The 19644-nt window shown below is 45.7% G+C and overlaps 1 protein-coding gene across 2 annotated transcripts; it reads left to right on the top strand.

The window, feature by feature from the left end:
• Positions 1–8341: 8341 nt before the first annotated feature.
• On the top strand, positions 8342–19058 carry LOC143375691 (EF-hand calcium-binding domain-containing protein 14). 2 transcript variants are annotated; one of them, XM_076825065.1, is made up of 8 exons: positions 8342–8735; positions 8806–8993; positions 15821–15957; positions 16032–16253; positions 16334–16516; positions 16591–16707; positions 16785–16986; positions 17509–19058. In XM_076825065.1, exons 1-8 carry the CDS (start codon positions 8626–8628, stop codon positions 17574–17576), a joined length of 1227 nt encoding a protein of 408 aa, XP_076681180.1. In that variant the 5' UTR covers positions 8342–8625; the 3' UTR covers positions 17577–19058. The 2 variants fall into 2 exon arrangements, with proteins under 2 accessions (XP_076681180.1, XP_076681179.1); XM_076825064.1 differs by lacking the exons at positions 8342–8735; positions 8806–8993 and adding exons at positions 14459–14594; positions 14954–15176.
• The last annotated feature ends 586 nt before the right edge of the window (positions 19059–19644 follow it).

The raw sequence follows: 19644 nt of genomic DNA, 5'->3' as shown, positions 1-19644 counted from the left end.
TTAACAGCTTCTCATTACTGAATCATCTCAGAATTACTTTATCGAATTCCGCCGCATATAGGAGAGTGCTGATAAGAAAATTCGCCTTGATGACCAGAGATCTCTCGTAACCAGCCATGGCATTCATTACTCATCGCTAATATACCGTTCATTGATCGAATCAATTTCCTGTTTCCGAGACACGCTCGATTACGTGGACGGTAGGAGAGTCCTAGCGTCGACACAGATTCAAAACTTCCATCAGCTTGAAATAAAAATTCCTGGAATATTTCCTTCTAAAATCTATCTAACGTGTTAGGGGAATGTGGGGCAAGACGGTAACGCTGAGAAGAAGCGTAAAGAAAATCAAGTACATTATTTATGTAACAGTTATTACAGCATTTTTAGAAGCAATTATACATCTTCAAATTTAAGCAACAAAAATGAGGTCAGACGAGCCAAACACTTAAATAGACATCTTTTTCGTGAGTAATTCAATTTTACCATCTTGCCCCGCATACGGGGCTGCTGTGGGAGCAACATGAAACATAAAGAAACAAATTTGAGAGTGAAGAAATTATATTTCCTTTTTTGATTGGCGGTATTCTTAAATTTCCTGGAGTCCTTTCTCCTATTTTAGAATTGATCCTTTTTCCCTGTATCTGTTTTTTTGTCTGTATCTTGGTCTGTTTAATTTAAGATGCGACATGCTGTTACTGGAGTAGACGAATTTACTGTTTGCGAATCATTATGCAAAGAAGTTTTGGTTTTCCTATGACAAGTTTTCCATGTACCATCTTGCCCTACCCACCCGATCCCGTCTTACCCCAATACGTATTTAATACTTTACATACTTTTTGTAAAAAAAAACCTTAATAATTTCTTAGTCAAAACTCCAAATTTATGAAAAAGTAACAAATAAGGAAAATTAACTTAGCGGCTTTAGTTAAAGAATGTACACATAAATAAACTGACACTCTTACAAACTTCCTGGATAATTATATCGTTACTAGCTGACGCGTTACTCGGTTTCACCCGGGAATTATTTATGATATTTCCAAAGTAAATAGCCCATAATCTAATCTAGGATGTAAGTAATGTATATTCAAAATTTCATTGAAATCCGTTTAGCCGTTTAGGCGTGAAAGAAGGACAAACCGACAGACAACGTTTCACTTTTATATATTAGTAGGGATTAGAATAAAAAAAATTAAAACCGACTTCAAAAAAATAAAAATACACTAAAAAGTGAAAAATAATTTTTTCCCTTATTTAATCTACGATTCACATATTTTTTAAGTCGGCGCCAGATTTACACAGTGCAAATGACGAGGGGCCGACTTAAAAAATATGTGAGTCGTAGATCAAATAAGGGAACAAATTATTTTTCACTTTTTAGTGCATTTTTTTTAAGTCGGTTTTAATTTTTTTTTACAATTTTTTTATTTTCAACTTTGGAGTTTTATATATATTGACACAACATGGTGAGGAAATATGCGCGTACACACATAAAATAATATTAAATAGGTGACAATAGTCCTTATTATTAACCTGAACTAGCAAAATATTGAGCCAATATTGTTGCAGTGTAGGATGGGACATGAGACCACCTGGACATCGCCCTCTGGAATAAAATAAGATCATCAAAATCGGTCAATATGTTGAAGAGTTACGCGAGGGCAAACATATAAAAAAAAATGCATACAGGTCGAATTTATAACCTCCTCCTTTTTGAAGTCGGTTAAAAATGTAATTTCTCGTCATAACTCCTGCCACGTGTGATCTTTAAACAGTTTTTATCAGACCGATATTCTCTGCCTTCCATTTTTTATAAACAATACTTCCCCATCTTCCCCGCTAGTCCGTCTTGCTCCACGTTCCCCTACAAAACTCGCCCCGGTAAGTTTCCAGGAGTTGGTGTCCCCTTCGACTATCTGAAAACTCCAACCGATCCCAAAGGAAAATTCTAATTTCACCGCGAAGAGGGACCGCATTCGCAGGCTGACGGTCCCGCTAATTTCCTTCGCAGGCCCAGTGCGCAGAGAATCCTGCGAGGTCGGGGAACGTCGAATGCCCGTTTATTCCCTCTCTGTCTCTCCGTTTCGTAAGAAACGTGTCAATATTGACGCACCGGCATCCTGTAAGACGAGCCCGATTTCCTGGTTCAAAGCCGCGGGCCCTGGCGGCGTTCGCCGCCCGAGGAGCGTTCCTCGGCGGGCACCGAGGAGCGTCTTCGGTCCGCGATAAGTCCACGGGACACCGGTCGAGGTGGTTTATCAGTCGCGGTCACGCGATAAGGGGACGAATATCGTCGCCGGTACTGTCCAGATAACCGGCCTCTTCATCCACACTTTCACCGTTCCCTTCCTATTTTATTTTTTTTTTTTCGGCATCGATAATCGCCGATGGCCAGCGATTATCTTAATGGAAATTACCGGTCCATCCCGCGGGGAGGTCCTCGAGGAGCCGCGATAACGATCCTCGGTGATAAGGGGCTTCGACGTTCTTGGGAGTTGCTCAGGGGACTTCGTCGTTCAAGTGAAAGCTCCTACAGCACCGCGCTGGTGATCCATGACGAGAATACGTGGATTTCGTGGACTGGCGACGTGAAGGAAAGGTAAGGATTGCTTACTGTCGATGTGGAGGGATTCGGGAGGTGGCTCACCCACCAGTGATGAAAACAGGGGTTGAAACGGTCCTGAAAATAATTATTTTTCAAACTGTAATTATATTGAAGATAACGTTACGAAGAACCGATATTCCGGTTAGCTACGGAACCGAAATTTCTGGCTGTACCGATTTCGATTACAGTTCCACAGAACCGATATTTCATCGGTTCCATTACAGTTATATGTATAGCGTTTTGTACTGAGAATTATTTATACATTTTAACCCTTAACTGCTATAGTGTTTTTGGCAAACGTGACTGGTATACTGGGGTCATGGCAGACCCCAAATAAAAAAGGACGCAGAAATTTGTAAAGTCGACACTAGATCAACCCCTGTATTTTGTTCTTAGGTAATGTGTAAAATAATAGAACCGTAGAGAGTTAAACTATTATTTTAAAATTAATTAGAAGTCCAGTTTACAAACTTAAACAACCAGAAATTTTTATGAGCTACCCCAGGATATCAGTTAAGGGTTAATATGGATATTGAGTGCAATAATGTCGCCGAGTTATTTAAAAATAATACAAGGTTGCTCTGCAAAGCTAAGAGCAATAAAAAATAAGTTCGTGAAGAAATAAAAACTACTAACAAGGGAACATCCCGAACCCGAAAATTCAAAAAATTCTGAAACTTTGTGAATACGTAGAGAATTTCCTCCTGATTACAACGGAATTTTTGTTTGCTCCCCAAATTCACTCTAGGGGGGTGTAATTGACCCCCGAAAATCCGGTTAATTTCCGATTTTCTGTTACAACTCGTGAACTGTAAAATAATTATTTTACCAAACGATAGATCTAAATAAAAGAAGTAACTTTTATCCCGAACCTTCTTTTCTATCTCTTACATTTCGCGAGTTATAACACAAAATCGGAAAATTGCCAAATTTTCAAGGGTTAATTTCACCCCCTTCGAGTGAATTTGGGGAGCAAACAAAAATTGCGTTGTAATCAGGAGGAAATCCCCTACATATTCACAGAGTTTCAGAATTCTTTGAATTTCCGAGCTCGGGATCTTCCCTTGTAAGATTAAAATGTACTTTTAGTTTTTTCGAGGGTACTTTCTTTATAAAAAAAAAAGCAAGTTTGCGTTATTTTCCTGTAAAGAAGGTGGCGATCCTAGCCAGAAATTTTTTTCACTCGTAGCTGTTTTAAGATTAATTCGGTTCGTATAACCGTTTCGAGAAACCGATTTCAACCCCCGAAAAAAAGCCCCTGGCCAGCTTCCTCCTGGGTCGCCCGCTTCCAAGTTCCTCGGCTAGCAAAGAGCTTCAAGGTCCAAGGACAGGGTAAAGATCTGCCTGGTCGATTCCTCTCGCGTAGAAGATCCGCGGGATACCAGGTAGAAGGACGGATTAGTAGGCAGAGCGTGGAGAAAGTGCCACATAGGGAGTCGCGGGGCTACCGTTTTCCTTCTGCTTCCTCCTGGCGCTGGTATTCACGTGACGAGGCGGCAGGCAAAATAGAGGGGGCAGAAAAAAATAGCCGCGGAGGAACAATTGATCGGTAAGCGGGACACGTACGCAACCGATGCATGTACGAGACCGACGGTGTGGTGGGCACGAAGAATCGCGGGGCACGCGTGTGTGCGTGCGCGTTCCATCCGGTTCTGGATATTCGGATGCCTAATTCTGTACCGCTTGGAAAAATCGGCCGGCAGAACCGCCACCGAGAGTCTTCTAATTTTTCCACTGGTCGAAATGAGGCTTTCGTTATTTAAAAAAAAACTAGCCATCCCTGTTTCTTTAACCCTTTAGCGCCCGCACCTGAATCCCGTCGAAGGAAAAATACCCCGTTTTCTTTTTATCGTTAAAAATGGTTATATTTTTATTAAAAAAATTTTTTTTTTTCATTTTTTTTTGCCGGAGGTTAAAATGTATGAAACCAAAGACTACGGGGTCCAGGTTGGTTCAGCTTTCTTCAGTGAACAAAACTAGGCTAAACATGTACCAGTGAAATTGTTGCATAACAGCGAATTGGGAATGCAAACGGCAAAAAATAGGAATGTATCATATATGATACGTTTGGCGCTAAAAGGTTAAAATCCACGATGAGATTTTAGACGAGATAGAAATCTCAGCAGAACTAAATGTAAATAATTGAGATAGTCGCGAGAGATTTTTGAAAATATATCATGAGACTCGTGGCAAAATAGTTAAATAATAGTAAAATAATGAGATGATTGTCTCGTGAGATTTTTTTCTCATCGTGGATTTGCACCTTTAGAATGCTCTGGGACTTGCGATTGGCAATGGGCGTTGGAGAAATTGGCAGCCACCCTCGAGAGGCAGAGGGGGGGAAGGTGGAAAGGAGCAGAAATGGCGCGAAAAGTGTGCCGTGCAAATGAGACGGGCTGTCTGAGGCAGCTTCCAGGCGAAAGAAGCCAGGGGCTTGCTAATTGGAGGACAAACAGGTGTACGGTTCAGTGGGGATTAGTTTAAAGGAATCCTAGTTGGTAGCAGGCATTAAGTGTCTTAAGTTCGTCTTCGATCAAGTGGAACGCGGAGCTGCGTAGAATGCCTATCTGGGATTCTGCATAGAAGATTCGGGGGATTCTAGAAGCGGAATGGTAAAGCTTAAAACGGTGGCTCAAGATCGATCTATTTCTAGTAGGCGCGAGTGTGAATATTCAGCTCAATTAAAAAACAGTAATTAACTCCGTTTAAGAGACGACCGATAACTAGTCGCACCCAGTGGCTACTCGGCCAACGGGCCATTTTGCAGCCGCCTCATAATTGCGGCAGGCTTAATTTGCGCGCTCTCGGTGCGATTAACGCCTCGAAACAATTCGTTTTCGCACACGTGGTCCTAGAACACCTATCCAAAATCCGGGGCCAGCCGCGGGGGAGGTGCAGTGGATGTACGGGGGCCAGAGAGAAAGTAAATATGAAGGAAGGAGAAAATATAGAAGGGAAAAATGAGAACGAAATTTTTTATTCGATTAAAATTAAGAAAGAAAGAAATTTTATTTCATCTTCTTCATTACTGTTATTATTACCCTTCTTCTCGTGATTTCGTTCTGTGAAAATAAGTTATGCTTCTTTTACCGTTGAAAAATTCTTTGGGGACCCAAAATAGTTCTTTGCACCCGGGCCCCTGTACAGAGAGGCCGGCCCTGCCAAAATCAGTTTATTTATTCCCAGCAGTGAATTTTCCACGAGCTAGTATTAAGCTTCAATTTTACCACAACAATGGCAACTGACGAGTGGAGAAGAATTGGTAATTCATTTTGCTGGAAAAGGAGGAAAAGCAGGGACAGCGGACTGAGGCCCGCGCTCGCGCTCGCGCGCGCGCGCAGGTGGATACGTACGACACGGAACGTGGTATGATGTCACCGGTCCGAGCTTGGTATTTGGTACAGGGGAACACGTGATTCGCATGAAAAAAGCTCGCGACTACGAAGCGGCGTCGACTGTCCGACGTCCGAGCGATTTGGTCAGTCGGTTCTTCGCCATATCCGGTCACCGTCGGCCTAACACGCGCGCTACCCAGAAGCCGGAAGTCACGGAGACCACGGGGCCTCCGCGGCGTCGTGCCCACGGGGCCTCACCCAAACCTCTCGCGCCTTTACGTGACGCGCGTGCTCGTCCGCCCCGGGACCACCATTAACGGCCGAGTTTGGTCCCCTTTTGGGGACCCACGGCCCGCTGGCAAGGGCCCCTCGCCGGGGACCATTGGGAACACGGGGAACCGTGATCGAAGATACTCCATCTTCGATGGCTTCAAGAGTTTCCCAGCGATTTGAAGGAACCTTGCACGGTGCATCGTCGCGTAGTTGAACCTCTGTTCCACGTTTCCGAGTGATTTTTTAACGAGGGACTATAGCTTGGTAGATGCTACCAGGAATTTCGAGATTCTGGGACATTCTCTTCCTCGGCTCGCTGCTACATCCAAGAATCCATGTACCTTCAAATTTGTATTGTTCCTAGGAGGGCGATGCGAGCTGCAGAGCAATTATCGACATGCGTTGATTAACGCCTGGTCGAATCGGAAGGTGGTAAACGCGTTAAAACCGGCGACACGAGGACCGAGAGGAACAGAAGAGGTGGCTAGAGGCGAAGGAAGAAGAAGGCGAAGAAGAATCGGTTCCCATCGGCCAATGGAACAAGAAGGACAAGGGAGCTTCATCCCCTCTCGAACCGTTTGCTCTTCTCCACATCCGGCGACGTCGGTGTCTTCGAGGTGCCGCGACGCCCACGCTATCAGTTAGTTATTTGGCGGGGCTCCTGGCTCGTGCAGGTGCCTTTCCAATCACCCGCCGATCTTTCCTCGCTCTCTCTCAGGGAACTGTCGAAAAGGGCAAGTTCTATCGGGACTACCACTTGATCCTCACATTTATTCTTCGCTGGGATCCTTCGATTGCTGATCCAGTTCTGGCAGAGGAGTATCCGAAGACTTCAGGTGACTGTACCGATCGTGGGAGATCGAACGAGGGGTGAGCGTCACTAAGGGGCAATTTGGTTATAGTATCAAGGGAGAAATTGGTTTTGTAGTTGTGTAGATTTGTAGTTAGAAGGAAGACGAAGTTGAAATTATTCTGGAAAGGACGTTTTCGAAGAGGGAAATAAATTGACGAGTAATTTATTATAGTAAAGGAACGTGGGGTTTGTGCTTAACTGGGCGCCTCGAAGGCAAGATGTCGGCATAGCTGATGTGTTCCAAAATTCGGCTGTGTCACATCCAGCCAGCCGAACGTCCAGACGTCAGCGTAAGTTCCTGGTCCGCAGAGGCACGGTGTTTGGATATCTATCTGTATCTACTAATTATCTGGAAGTACAATGGCTGCCTAAAAGTAACACAGTGGAAAGAGAAGCGACGATAAGAGGCAACTTCTTTTAACAGATCAGTTACTTATTAAAGATCGAAGATGCGATGAAAGCCTGAAACAATATCAGGTAGTGGATGCACCTTCGGTTTCTTTTTAATTCGATCTATCTCGATTTAGTTTAGGTCCCATTTGAAACGAAGAATTGAAAGAAGATTGTTTAATCGTAACCAGCGTGTGTGGATACGTACAGCCGAAAGGAACACCAACGGGAGGGATTTTCATAAATTCCCAGCGAATCATATGCGGCACACGTAAATCGTTTTTGACCGAACTTCAACCGGATGCGACACCGTCTCCAATGGAAAGCGTCGTAACGTGCCACGCACGTTAATTAATACATTAGGAGGACTATTCTTTTCAACCACAGTGATACATTCCCGAGAAACGAACGAAGCTTTCATTACCGGGAGGATCGCTTTTGAGAGTTCTTTCTCAAAGATACAGCATAATCGTTTTGATTTCAGTGTACACTTATCGTCGAACTAATATGGGATCTGCATCGAAAGAATCTTATACGGGGGACACAACACATACTAAGAAATAAAGTTTGCATTTTTAGCTATGAAATATAATTCCGCCACTCTGTGCTTTCCAAAGTTATTTTCGAGTTCAGTTTAACTGCGTGGATATTCATCGAAATAATTCGCCTTATTCTTCGTAGACTCGTGACATAACCTAACCTCGTTTCGCTACGGTGGACGTAGATAAATCGTTCCCGAAACAATTGCTTTAGAACGCGTTCGATTACAACGGCACTCGTGGTAAATACAGTAATCGTAATGGACTCTCTTTTTTTAATTCGCCACAATTCATAACCGTTTCGCCGCCAGATGGCAGCAGTCGTCGAAAGAAAGCGTGCTGCGTAAGAATGCCCGAGTATAGGTTATGTCGCGTAGGATGCGAAGGGGAGGTGAGCCGATTGCGACCGTACCAAAGCAATAATACGTGAGAATCACGCGAAACGTTTAGTCAATGTTACGTAATATGTAGTTGATGTAATCAGACCGTATATTAGACAGTTAACCGGCGAAATAGTGTCTGTCGATGACCGATGGGTCAGCTGAAGAGGTTATGTTATTGAACTGGTCGGTCGGCGCGATTCCCCGTCCGTCTGTCGGCCCCGTGACCCGTGCTATGCTATCTCGATGAAAAATGAACAACTCGAGCAACAAGGAAACCATAAACTTGCTGGACCTGCTCTCGGACAGCGACACTGATGTATCAGACTTGGTGCTCACGCCGAAGAAGAAGAAGGTGAAAAGGTAAGGACGGGTGTAGCCATTCTCGGTGACGCAGTTACTGCATCTGTATTCCACGAGCGTTTCATTACAGGAAACACAGAAGAGGCAACGCAGTCAAGATGAAGCAGAGCGAGCCCTGCGGATGCGGCAAGTCCGACATGAGAATTATATCCCTCTGGCTGGTCGCCGTTTTGATTACGTTCTGGCTAATAGCTCTGTCCTGGCTGGCAGTCATTTTGTACGGGGAGATTAAAAAGATGGACGTCTCCATAAAGTCAGGTAAACAGATCATTCCCCATTTATGCACATCCTCTTCGTTCGTGATAACAAGTGTTGATAAGTCTGATAACATTCGCTGTTACGAATGTTTTGAGCCGCTTTTATTCTGGAACTAATAACGAGTGAGGATGACAACAGTTGTGTAGTAACAATCCCTCTTGTTCTCACTCTGCTTCATACATATCAGACGCATTCCTATATCTGATGATTATATCCATTGAAAACCAGCGGCCGTAGCCGTGATGGAGACACCGGTTCTCGTTAGATCACCGAAGTTAAGCATCACGGGGCGGGTACTGGGGAAAGATGGGTGACCACCAAAAAACCACCGTTTTTCTCCCGGTGCGCCGCTGCTGCTGGGACCCGAAAGAGAGAGAGGAAGGAAAAAGTTAAAAAAAAAAGGACTTCTATAGTTCGTTGGGCAATATAAAGCGATAGGCTTTGAATCGCCATCCTGTTTAACAGGAAAACAATACCCATTGAAAGCCACAGAAGGCAGCAGATTCTTAAGGAAAATTTCAAACCCGGCGCGGCGCACATCCTTGAATCTCGAATGTAAATTTAGATCGTCGCGTCGAGCCGCAAATACGCGCTCCAGTGCGACAAGAATGAAACCTCATTAGTGATCGACGACGTTATCATCGGCAGATATTTCCCCCGCTCGCGCCCCCCTAACCTATCCGTATCAGTTCGAAAGTCCCTATGCGCGGGGAGTCGTTATCGCCGGAACCCCTAGAAGATACTGCCCGCAGGCTGCGTACCAACCCTCGCGTTCAGTCGATATCTGGCGCACGCCGCGAGTGGAGGCGGTGCCCGTGTAACTTCGCCGTGCCCCTCGTTCGCGATTCGGAAAGTCACCCTGCCGACGTCGCGACTGTGTGATTTAAACCAGCCCGAGTGAAGCCGATCGCGTCCGGTGGCAAGATCGAAGAGGGATAGGCCTGTGGTGGCTTCGCGGGCGGTATAGGATCGATCAGAAGCGTTCTATAATTCACACTGTCCACGTAGGTCAAGTTCCGCGTGCACGAACTCGCCGACGAGTGGGCCCTCGACAGGTGTGCACGGTCTCCTGTCTCTCCCATCGATTCCCAATCGCGTTGAAGCCTGCCAGCGAGCACGTACAAGTGTCCACGACGGAGTGTGACGGAGTGACGCACGGAAGAGGTCTGGCTACGCGTGCAGACAGGGGTTGCGGATACGAAGGGGCTCTACGTGGCTAGTGGCTCTCGACGGCATACGCGTCCTGTGGGGCACCACGCACGCACCTTCTCGCGAGTAATTAGTCGAGTTCGGTTGTACGCGTGAGGAGGTGGAGGGGATTCTACCGTAGGTGTGAATTGTCGCTCTGGAACTTCCTTTTCCAAATGGCGCAGTTTACGTTAGACTATTCGTCAGGTGTATAAGTAGCTTTGCGCTGCTTGGGGAGCAGGGAACTTGTGTTTCTTAAATTCTACAACTTTACACGAGACTCTGTGGTGTAACGTGGTTCCAGGAGTGATCGGAAGAGGGTTTAAAGTTTGAACTGTGAATGGTGAGGAAACTAAGGTAATTCTGTCGGACGGGATTGTATCTTAAGATTGATTAGTTCTAAACTCTTTTTACCACCACTGTGTTCAATAAGAATACGTGATTAAACTGGAGCAAAACATTTCAGCTTGTTCGCTTAACGATTCCATTTGCGTGGATTGCAGGCAAGCGCTTATTAAAATTAATAACGCGTTGTAGAAAAAGCCGCGTAAAACCGACTACGTGGAACCGAGCCGCGAATGTCGTGCAAAGTTTAAACATGGATTAGCAGCGATAATTCCAAGAGCAACGTCTTCATCCTTGGCGCGCGGTGAACAGATATAATTGCTGTTTAGCCGCGTCTACCTCTAATTGTATTTCTCTACACAGTGCTCACACAATCATCCCGCGCCGCCATTAAACTCTTCCATCGAGTATTTCAACCGAACCACTTAATAGAGATAAACAGCAGAACCGTCATAAAATTCCCGAGCAACGGGAAAGCAATACTATCGCATTCTTCGATCGAGTAAAGAATTCGAGGAGAAAGTAAATAACTCTCTTGAACTCTAATGAATCTTTGAAGAGCTCCATAGAACTCTACGATCGATGAACTGTTTCGATTTGTCATATACCATTCCGTGATTCTGCACGAGCCAAATGCATCGAGCAGACCCGCGAACGGCAAAAAGCAAACAGCAGCAGACTAGATGATATATATTGTCATTCTGAAAGCTGTGATTAACGACGAAACAAGTGGGTAATCCTTCCAACATTTCCGTCGCGGGATTACGTTGCGATTACGAGGAAGAGAACGTTGCTCGACGTATGTAAATACACAACGTCGGCGTAGGGCCAGGAACGGAATATCGCCTCCCTTGTTCGGTTTGATAATCGAAAAAGGAAACACGTTATCGGGCAACGTTGCTCGATTTCACGTACGTATGTAAATGGCGCGATATCTTTCCCGTGCTCGGGATTACCGGTGCATTATCGGCCAGTAGATTGCCGACAATTTGCCAGGCAGGCATATTTTCTGCGTTCAATGGAATCCGAACGTTCGCGGAATCGATAATGCGTTCAAAACGCGGGCGTTCCATTGTTGTTTTCAAGCCTTGATATCTTATCAGGCATGGCGCCGTGTGGCTCTAAACGCGTGCAACTCTGTTTTTACTCGATTCTTTATCGGTACTGCCCGTTCGGTTGAAAACAATGGGGTGTTCTGGGGTAGTGTAGGTGGATTTAGCTGAATGCCAGTGGAATTAATTACCTACAGTAGTGGTTGAAAGAAAGTTTAGAAGAAGGATTAGCAAGGACGAACTATATTCTTATTAATATAGTAGAGCAGTGGTTCCCAGCCTGTGGGTCACCTGTTTTCCGTGGGGTCACCACGGTTTTGGTTTTTTAAAAAAATATTATTAAGTTAGAATTATGTTCTGAAATACCTATTTTAATGTGTTTTCTTTACTTTATATGGAAGGCGGCGGTCGCATTAATTGACTCGCGCCTCAAAAAAGGTTGGGAAACACTGTAGCAGAGAGTTACAGGTGCAAAACATCTTTGTAATTACTTTCTTTTGACCACCACTGTAGTTGCAATTAGATGCAATCGTTATGAGTGCGTTCAACTGACATCTTATTATCTCCCTCTCGCCTGCTTCATTCCAGAAGGTAGCTGGTGCATTGTGCCGCAAATAATCAATCGATTAAGCAATCCTTTGAGTGGTTCATTAGTTCATTAGGTCATTAGTGACTCTTAGGTGAAGTTTGCGTAGAAATTAAGGAGAATCTCGCCCAGTAGGACAGCTTGGCTGGGACTTAAGTCCTGCGCATTGGCGCATCTTCAGTCGAAATTCTACTTCGCTTCACCGAGCCTCCCACGAGTCATTTAACAATGAACATCTTAATTCCTAAATTCTCCATCCTCTTTCAAAGCCTACAATTTCCACTTGCATTTAATAGACAGTATATAATCTCAAATTTCCATCATGACCTGGGCAGCAATTTCCCAAAAACTTCCGCCTCAGGTACACCCACACTCTGCCAGCTCACGCGCCTTCAATTTAATGTCGCTGAATCGTGTACGCACGGAGGAGCCTTTTGCTCGTACGTGCGACAGTGCAAACAGTCTCACACTCTGTGTGTTTCTTGTGAACGTTGTCAGGTGTCGAGGAGGCAGCGATAAGAGTCGGCAGTGCAGACGTGTTCGCGACGCGGTGCGTTTCGATCGCAACCGATTTGCTTCCGTTCGCCTCGTCTTCCTCGTGTTTCGCGATCCCTGGGACGCAATAAGGTCCGCGCTCGATGCCACGCGAACGATTAAACGTTTCTTTCGAACTGGGATCGAAGTAGAGTAAGTCCTCGACGGTTTCACTTCCACCGTTGGTGGTACCGTGTTTCTGCGGTGTTTGACGGTGTTTGATCATGTTTGCGGCGTGTTCGATCGAGTTGTCTATTCGCAGTGTTAGCTTCGAGTTGGGCGAGGCGAGGCTTGCTCGACTGATTCGTTCGACCTCCCTTATCTGAACGGCTTTGCCTTGAGTGGCTACGGCAGATACGCTTAAAATAGGTGCAGTCATAGTGGTCTGGTTATCGTTCCTCGTTCCCATTTCGGTTTTCCTTTTTTTCTTCTCTCCTCAAACCCAGTGTCTTTCTCGGTCGTTCCATCTTGAACGAAGCGACGTTCCGATTGCGCCGCGCTCGCTCCTCCAGGCTTTTGTTCCCTGTGACCTCTTTCGCTGCCAGCACAGTCACCGGTGAAATTTTTTTTATCAGAGTACGTGCGCGTAGGTGTTGTTATCGTCGAGGTAGATGTGTGGAAATAACAGCGGCGGTGATAACGCTGGCAGAAACGCTTGGGATACTTCAGTGGAAGATCGATCGGTAGCAGCTTCCGACAGCCCAACGATTGCCGTGTGCGGGACTCGGGTGGGCAGTTGATACATTCGGTTCGGTAGTACGAAGATTCGGAGGACACTGACGCGCACTTTCACATGTACACTGAAATAGTTTGCGGGGGACCATGCCTCTCAACACACATGGGGCACAAGTAGTACACAGAAATTTGCGATGAAAAAATTAATTTTTATTGTTTGAATGTGAAATACAATACCCTGAACATTTGGAAAAGATCTGCTTAAAAGTTTCTTAGAAAAAAAATCCCAAGAGTCACCTTATTCCCAGCGTCCTAAATAAGGCTGCCCCTTAAGGGGGATTGCGCCTTGTTGGGCCGAAAAATAGGTAATTCTTTGTGATTTTTTTTTTACAAAAATGGTTCAACAAATTAATTTGAAGTTTAGCAGGCTGTCCTGGCGTTGACGAAAAGCACTGTAAGGGTTATGCGAAACATAAAAAGGAGAAGAGATCCTTAATCTCTATGAATGTGGATATCGGTGGTACCTAGTAAAAAAAAAAATTGATTTAATCCAAACACCATTTTTTACTGTACTACTACACTTAGCCAGTTTTTACTAAAGTATCTCTTCATTTTTCCGCAAAGTGGGCATCTCAGAACGTTTGCCACCCTTTTTCTTAAATCCGCCGCTGGACTTAGTCTAGAATCCTCTAGGCAATACCATTCGGTAGCCACCTAAGAATTCAATTCATCTCTCTCGACAACGCTAGTTCCGTGCCCCGCGTCGATGCACTCCCTCGCATCCTCACCCCGAGAACTGATTCCAGGCGAGGCCCACGCAGGCGGGAAAATGTGATCAGACGATACCGGAGTGTAGCCGCGAGAATAGTTAACGAGCCCCGCGGTGCCGCGAGTCCCATCGTCCACGTAAATGAAACGGGCGCGGCTGGGCGGCCGATTCTCGACCGCAGAAATGAGCCTGGCGAACGGGCGACGAACAGTCGGCGCGCCGTGCTAGGGGGAGCGATATCCTGGTGTTCCCGCCGCGACGGGGAGGGCCGCTAAAACGGTGCGTGGAGGCTCGCGAAGATAGTCGGTTCGGTGTTGCTTGAAATGGACTCGGTGGCGGTGACGGTGCCGCTTCGTCAGCCGACGAAGAAGATGAAGAAGCGGAAGGAGCTGGACGCCCTGGCGCCTCTTCACACCGTGTCCCGCCAGAGTTCTGGGAAACGTAGCTCCCAAGTACGTATGCAATCCCACCCAATTGGGCCCATCGAGGTCTGCCCCCGTCACGACGATCGTGTTTACCTTGCATCGCCATGCTTCATATGGAACAGTTTTTTCCCCCCTTTGTCACCGTCGTGTCTCCGTCCCGAGCTGTAACGCACGTATCGACACCGCTGGAGAGTTCTTACGCGGGGCAGCTTCTTGCGCCGATTGTCAGATCGAAGTGCACGCGTCGCGGAACGTGGAAACGATTGTTGTTCATTTATCTGGAGTATTTTGTCTTCGTCGTTCCGTGCGTTACAGTTGGACGATGTTTGAGAAGGTTCCCATGAGGGTGGTTGGTACTCCGACACTGACTTTGCCTACATTTCTAGGAGTTACTATCAGATAGCAGCGACGAACGATCGGAGTATTGGAATATATCGACTAGAAATGGACGCAAATGCAGAGGCAGACGAGGTCGAGCTTGCCCCGGATTTTTTAAAGCTTGTAGTGCCTTTCTGGCTTGCGCCTCTGTATTAGCAACCGCTAGTTTGATTTGGCTGTTCATCGACGTTCGTCAGCAACTCACCGCGCTGCGGACCGAGCTGGACCAAGGTATATCGCCCATCCAGACGCGGCTCTCGATAAGAGTCGAGCTCGTCGAGTCGCTCGTTATAAGTTCCAGAATAGAAACGCGCGTCGTTTCGCGTCTACGAGGCGGTTCAGAAGTGCTTTGTAGCACTGCGGGCTGCTTCCAACGCGCCAGATTTATCAGGCATTGCCAAGCTCGCTGATCTAGGGATTCTAATGCGCTTACCGAATAAGGTCGTGAGCTCGGTATATTAACTTAAGATTAAGGGTGGCGATTCCGCGTGGAAAACTGAACCGAAGTTGCAGAAAGAAGTTTCGTCGTAGCTCGCCTAGTTTCCGAGAAAATCGAGTTCGAAGTTTCGGTCGACCGCGCGTGCGCCGCAGTGCAGCGTCGGGCCCCTCGTGAGGCCCCCCGGTTGCGCTTCGGCGCGCGCATATCTGATTGAAACTCAAAGTCGATTTCCTTGAAAACGGAGCGAGGTACGGGAAAAAATTATTCTTCCTTTTTCACTCAGTTTTTCGCGTAGAATTAGAATCCGACGCTTGCATCGTCGATACGCTTAGCCACCAATGAGAGCGATAGATCATACCGAGGATAAACTTAGTTAGGATTGCCGCGTCGCGGATGTTGCGTCACCATTACAAGGGAACATTTCTGTTCGTTACAGTGATCGCTGGCAACGAGGGTGTGCCCGACGCCCTGCAGAAATGCCACTCTCTGTCCAGAGACCTCCAGAACAACCAGACTATCATTTTCACCCACTTGTCTGATCTCAAGCTTCAAATAAACAACTTCACGACACAGGTAAAGCTCGCGCGACCGCGAGAAGCCCAGCGTGTCCAGGTGGCCTACTATAAGGGCAACGATTGAATTTCCAGTTATCCGTGATCCAACGGGATCTGCATCGAGTGGAGGAGTGGTTCAAAGCTGATCCTCAACTAGCCAACGTGCCGACGGACCTGAAAGCGCTGTCGAGCAGCGTGGTGTCGTTCGGTAGCCAAATACAGGACCTGAGCGCCACGGTGAAGACCCTGAAGGAGTCCAACGCCAGGGTGCAGGACGCCCAAGGCACCATGCAGCAGAACATCACCAGCATCAAGGTTGATCCAAGGAACATTTACCTAACAGTGATTCTTATTAGATGCGCAGGAGGCTGACCTTCCCTGTTGCTGGGTTACAGAATACGGTGGTGGAACTGGCGAATGTGACACAGAGGCCACAGACGCTGACCACGACCGAGACGAAGATAAAGACTGATAAGCTGGACGCTGGGATACTACATCTGACCAACAACTTGACGCGCATCAACGAGACGCTGTCCAGAGCAGTGCAATGGGTTGCCGAAGACCAGAAGAAGGACCATGTAAATATGGAGGGAATATAAGTCTTCGGTGTGGTGGGCGTTGGGTGATTGCTAACCGTGCGACACTTTTCCAGGAGACTCTGGTGTTGCTCCAGGAGACAACGCAGAATGTTAGCATGAAGGTGATATCGCTGGAGAGGGAGTGCGTCAAGACCACTGTACTTGCTTCTGTTAAACAGCTAAGCGACCAAGTAAGAGTGTTGTGCTAGCTAATGTGAGAGGCTCCTTCGAGCAGGAAGTATTCACTGATCCACTGCGAATCTTTTAGGTGAGCGAGGTTCATGCAGCAAACGAGCAGCTGAATGAGAAGATGAAGCAGCTGGAGCAGTCGTACGGTACTTTAAGGAACTCTACGAATGTAATGCTCGCTGCTGCGCCAGATGTTCAGGCTCAGAAAGTGAGCAGAGCGAAGAGCTTGGAAGAATCTGTTGGGGGAGATGCAACGACGGAGCAGAATCACAGTGCGTTGGGTAAGTTGACTCGCTGTATTACCTGGTTCGCTGATTTCAAAGGAAAACGTTTCTTCGGACAGACAGAATCACAAATATTTAAGTTTCCTCTTAAGTGGTGGATATAGACTGCTAATCATAGTGTGGGGACGAGACTGTTTGTTCTGTTTATTGGGTCTTTTCATGAGACTAATACGATTACAGCATGTTTTGCAAGTTCATTCTGCATAAGTTCCTACAGCATTTTGTTTGCTCGAGCTTTTTTATCCTCGCTTGATATATAATTGTGTAATCAGTTTCTTTCGTTGGGAACTTTGCTATGTAAATTCATCGATCTGTATGTTTTCTTGCCATTTCTTTTGTGCCACTCCATTATGCATCTTCCTGCTTATATGTTTCTTTTGGATTCTCCCTTTACGAAGCGCGTTACGTATAGATTTTTTCCCACTTTACGTTGGCGGTGTATGATCGTCCCTGCATTATGTGGTATTAATATTCAACAGGAATGAACGAGCACCAAACTCTTCTTTTCTTATTTTACAGTACCGGACGAGGTACCTTTAAAGAAACCTTCGACGGATAGACCGAAACGCTCGAGGTTAACCCCGTAATGTATTTGAGGCGATATATTGCGGTGATACTTGGGCGAAGTCTCGCCTTGTACGATAAAGAAACTCTTGTTCCCAGGGAAGAGGCGCGACGGAGCATGTGTATTTGTAAATACCAATAAATTAAGCATGTTGAAATTCCATGTATATAGAAAAGGTGAATATTTATGCCCTGGATCGTGTCAGTGTCGTGCACAGAATAACCAGCAAGGATCACACGAGTCCACTATTTTTGCTAAGACATGTCTGTGACCGAACCATGTCCTGGGGGAAGCTATTTATAACGAGCAATAACGTACACGTTAACCTAGCGTTGTCGAGAATTGATTGGCGCATATTTGAGGTGCGTTTTGAGCACGATGGGATGCCAAACTGTAGATGACTACCCGAGTATTTCAGATATACAGCATCCTCTCGCTATGGGCTCGCGGCGAGTGCTTAGCGTGTAACTGAGGGGATTTCCAGGCGCCCATAGCGCGAGGGGAAGCAAGCTAGCCCATAGGAAGAGAATACCGTACCATCGAAAAGTACAAAGAGCGTTTACAATAGTCCCCGCGTTGCAAACAAAGGTTTAGAGTTGTCCGAACCCTCCCCAACGTCCACATGTATAATCGCAATAAACTTTTCTACTCTTCTACTGTTTATAGCGCAGTATAGTGTCCACGAATTTGCCAAACGTTTGGAAACAATAGAGGGGAGCTGGAATTCCAAACCTTAGAACCCCGTGTTGTCTTTCGTTCGTAGAGTATCGATTACATTAATAACATGTAATGTACAGCGCGTACAAGAGAGTGGGAGCTACGGCGAATGCATTGCTCGTACCGCAGAAAGTGCATTTAAGAGTGAAACGATGCGTAAGCGAAATTGAGAACCAGAAGATTTGTGAATTATTTTTTACTGGGATCAAGCGAAGCGTAAAAGAGGGTACAGTGTACCGATTGATTTGGCTTTATATTCTTGCGATTAGGCAGACGATAAGCGAGCCTTTGCTTGTCTAACGTGCAGGGTGGTTCATTTTAATCTATGAATGGACACGCCTCAGTGCTTCGAATTGAAGGAATTAAGCGCTTGGGCTATTATGAAAATTATCTGGTTTAGATTTTTGAGCGGGATAATATCTTCATAGTTTAAAATCAAGCACCTTGCGTAAGTTGATTTAAACATGCTACGCCCTATAATTAACGTCATTATCTTTGGTGCAGCGAAAAGATGCACTTTGAGTTCTCTGTGTCTTCTACATGGATTATGTTACGTAATGTTGTTGCGTGTAGCCATCCAATGGATCGTAGTGTTTGCGCATATATAATATACAAATATACTTGAAACGAGAGTTCGTCCATTCAAGCCAGAAACGAATCGTTTACAACAATTATTGATAACGGATTATACAAGGGGAATATATAAGAAAATTTATAATGTGGAACACGAAGTGCAAAACGAACGAGGTGACGCGTCGACGTGTGAATAAAGAATTGATTATTCGAATCTAACTGTTCCACTGTTCTTCTATTTCCCGTTTATTATTTGGATATTATTTCACCGTAGACGAACCATCGTTACTGTCGTCACAATTGTAATTAGAAAAATCTTTCGTATTGTAACTGCATAATCGAGCGCCGCATTGTCGCTACGAGGTAACAGTAATCAAATTCGAACTCACATTGTACGAAGTCGAGGTCTCAATTATGGTCTCCAAAGTGGCAGCTACCAGCGACCAGTTTGTAATTTCCCAATAAATCGGCTACTTATGGCGAACGCTGTGACGAAATAAAATCTCCATCAATTTTCGCGGGCTATTCGAAGTTTGAAAGTTTCGCAATGGACGCCATCTTGCGAAGAGGCAAAAGCCGTTAAAGTTTCGTGGCTGACCGTTGTGCCCATTAGGGAATACGATTTTTACATTTTATGAGAATATCTATGATATGATTGTAATCTACTGCATTTGTATGCTATTGTTTGTTAAACCGCCTAACGGAAGGCTGAAAGTTTAGATGAATTTACGATGCTGAGGTGTGACCGAACAGCGCCCGAGTTATTTCGAAGATACGTGTACATTTCTGTAAATAATACG

This window comes from Andrena cerasifolii, chromosome 13, assembly GCF_050908995.1.
Source record: "Andrena cerasifolii isolate SP2316 chromosome 13, iyAndCera1_principal, whole genome shotgun sequence".
NCBI classification, from domain to species: Eukaryota; Metazoa; Arthropoda; class Insecta; order Hymenoptera; family Andrenidae; genus Andrena; species Andrena cerasifolii.
The sequence above is the reverse complement of the archived record's forward strand: the minus strand, read 5'-3'. Positions and strand labels throughout refer to the sequence as shown.

Excerpts from the sequence above, each read along its gene's own strand:
- LOC143375691 (XM_076825064.1), top strand. The coding sequence starts at position 14,466 with ATGGACTCGGTGGCGGTGACGGTGCCGCTTCGTCAGCCGACGAAGAAG. Across the intron at positions 15,177-15,820 it reads GCGGACCGAGCTGGACCAAG|TGATCGCTGGCAACGAGGGT; the intron begins GTATATCGCCCA and ends TGTTCGTTACAG. Across the intron at positions 15,958-16,031 it reads TAAACAACTTCACGACACAG|TTATCCGTGATCCAACGGGA; the intron begins GTAAAGCTCGCG and ends TTGAATTTCCAG.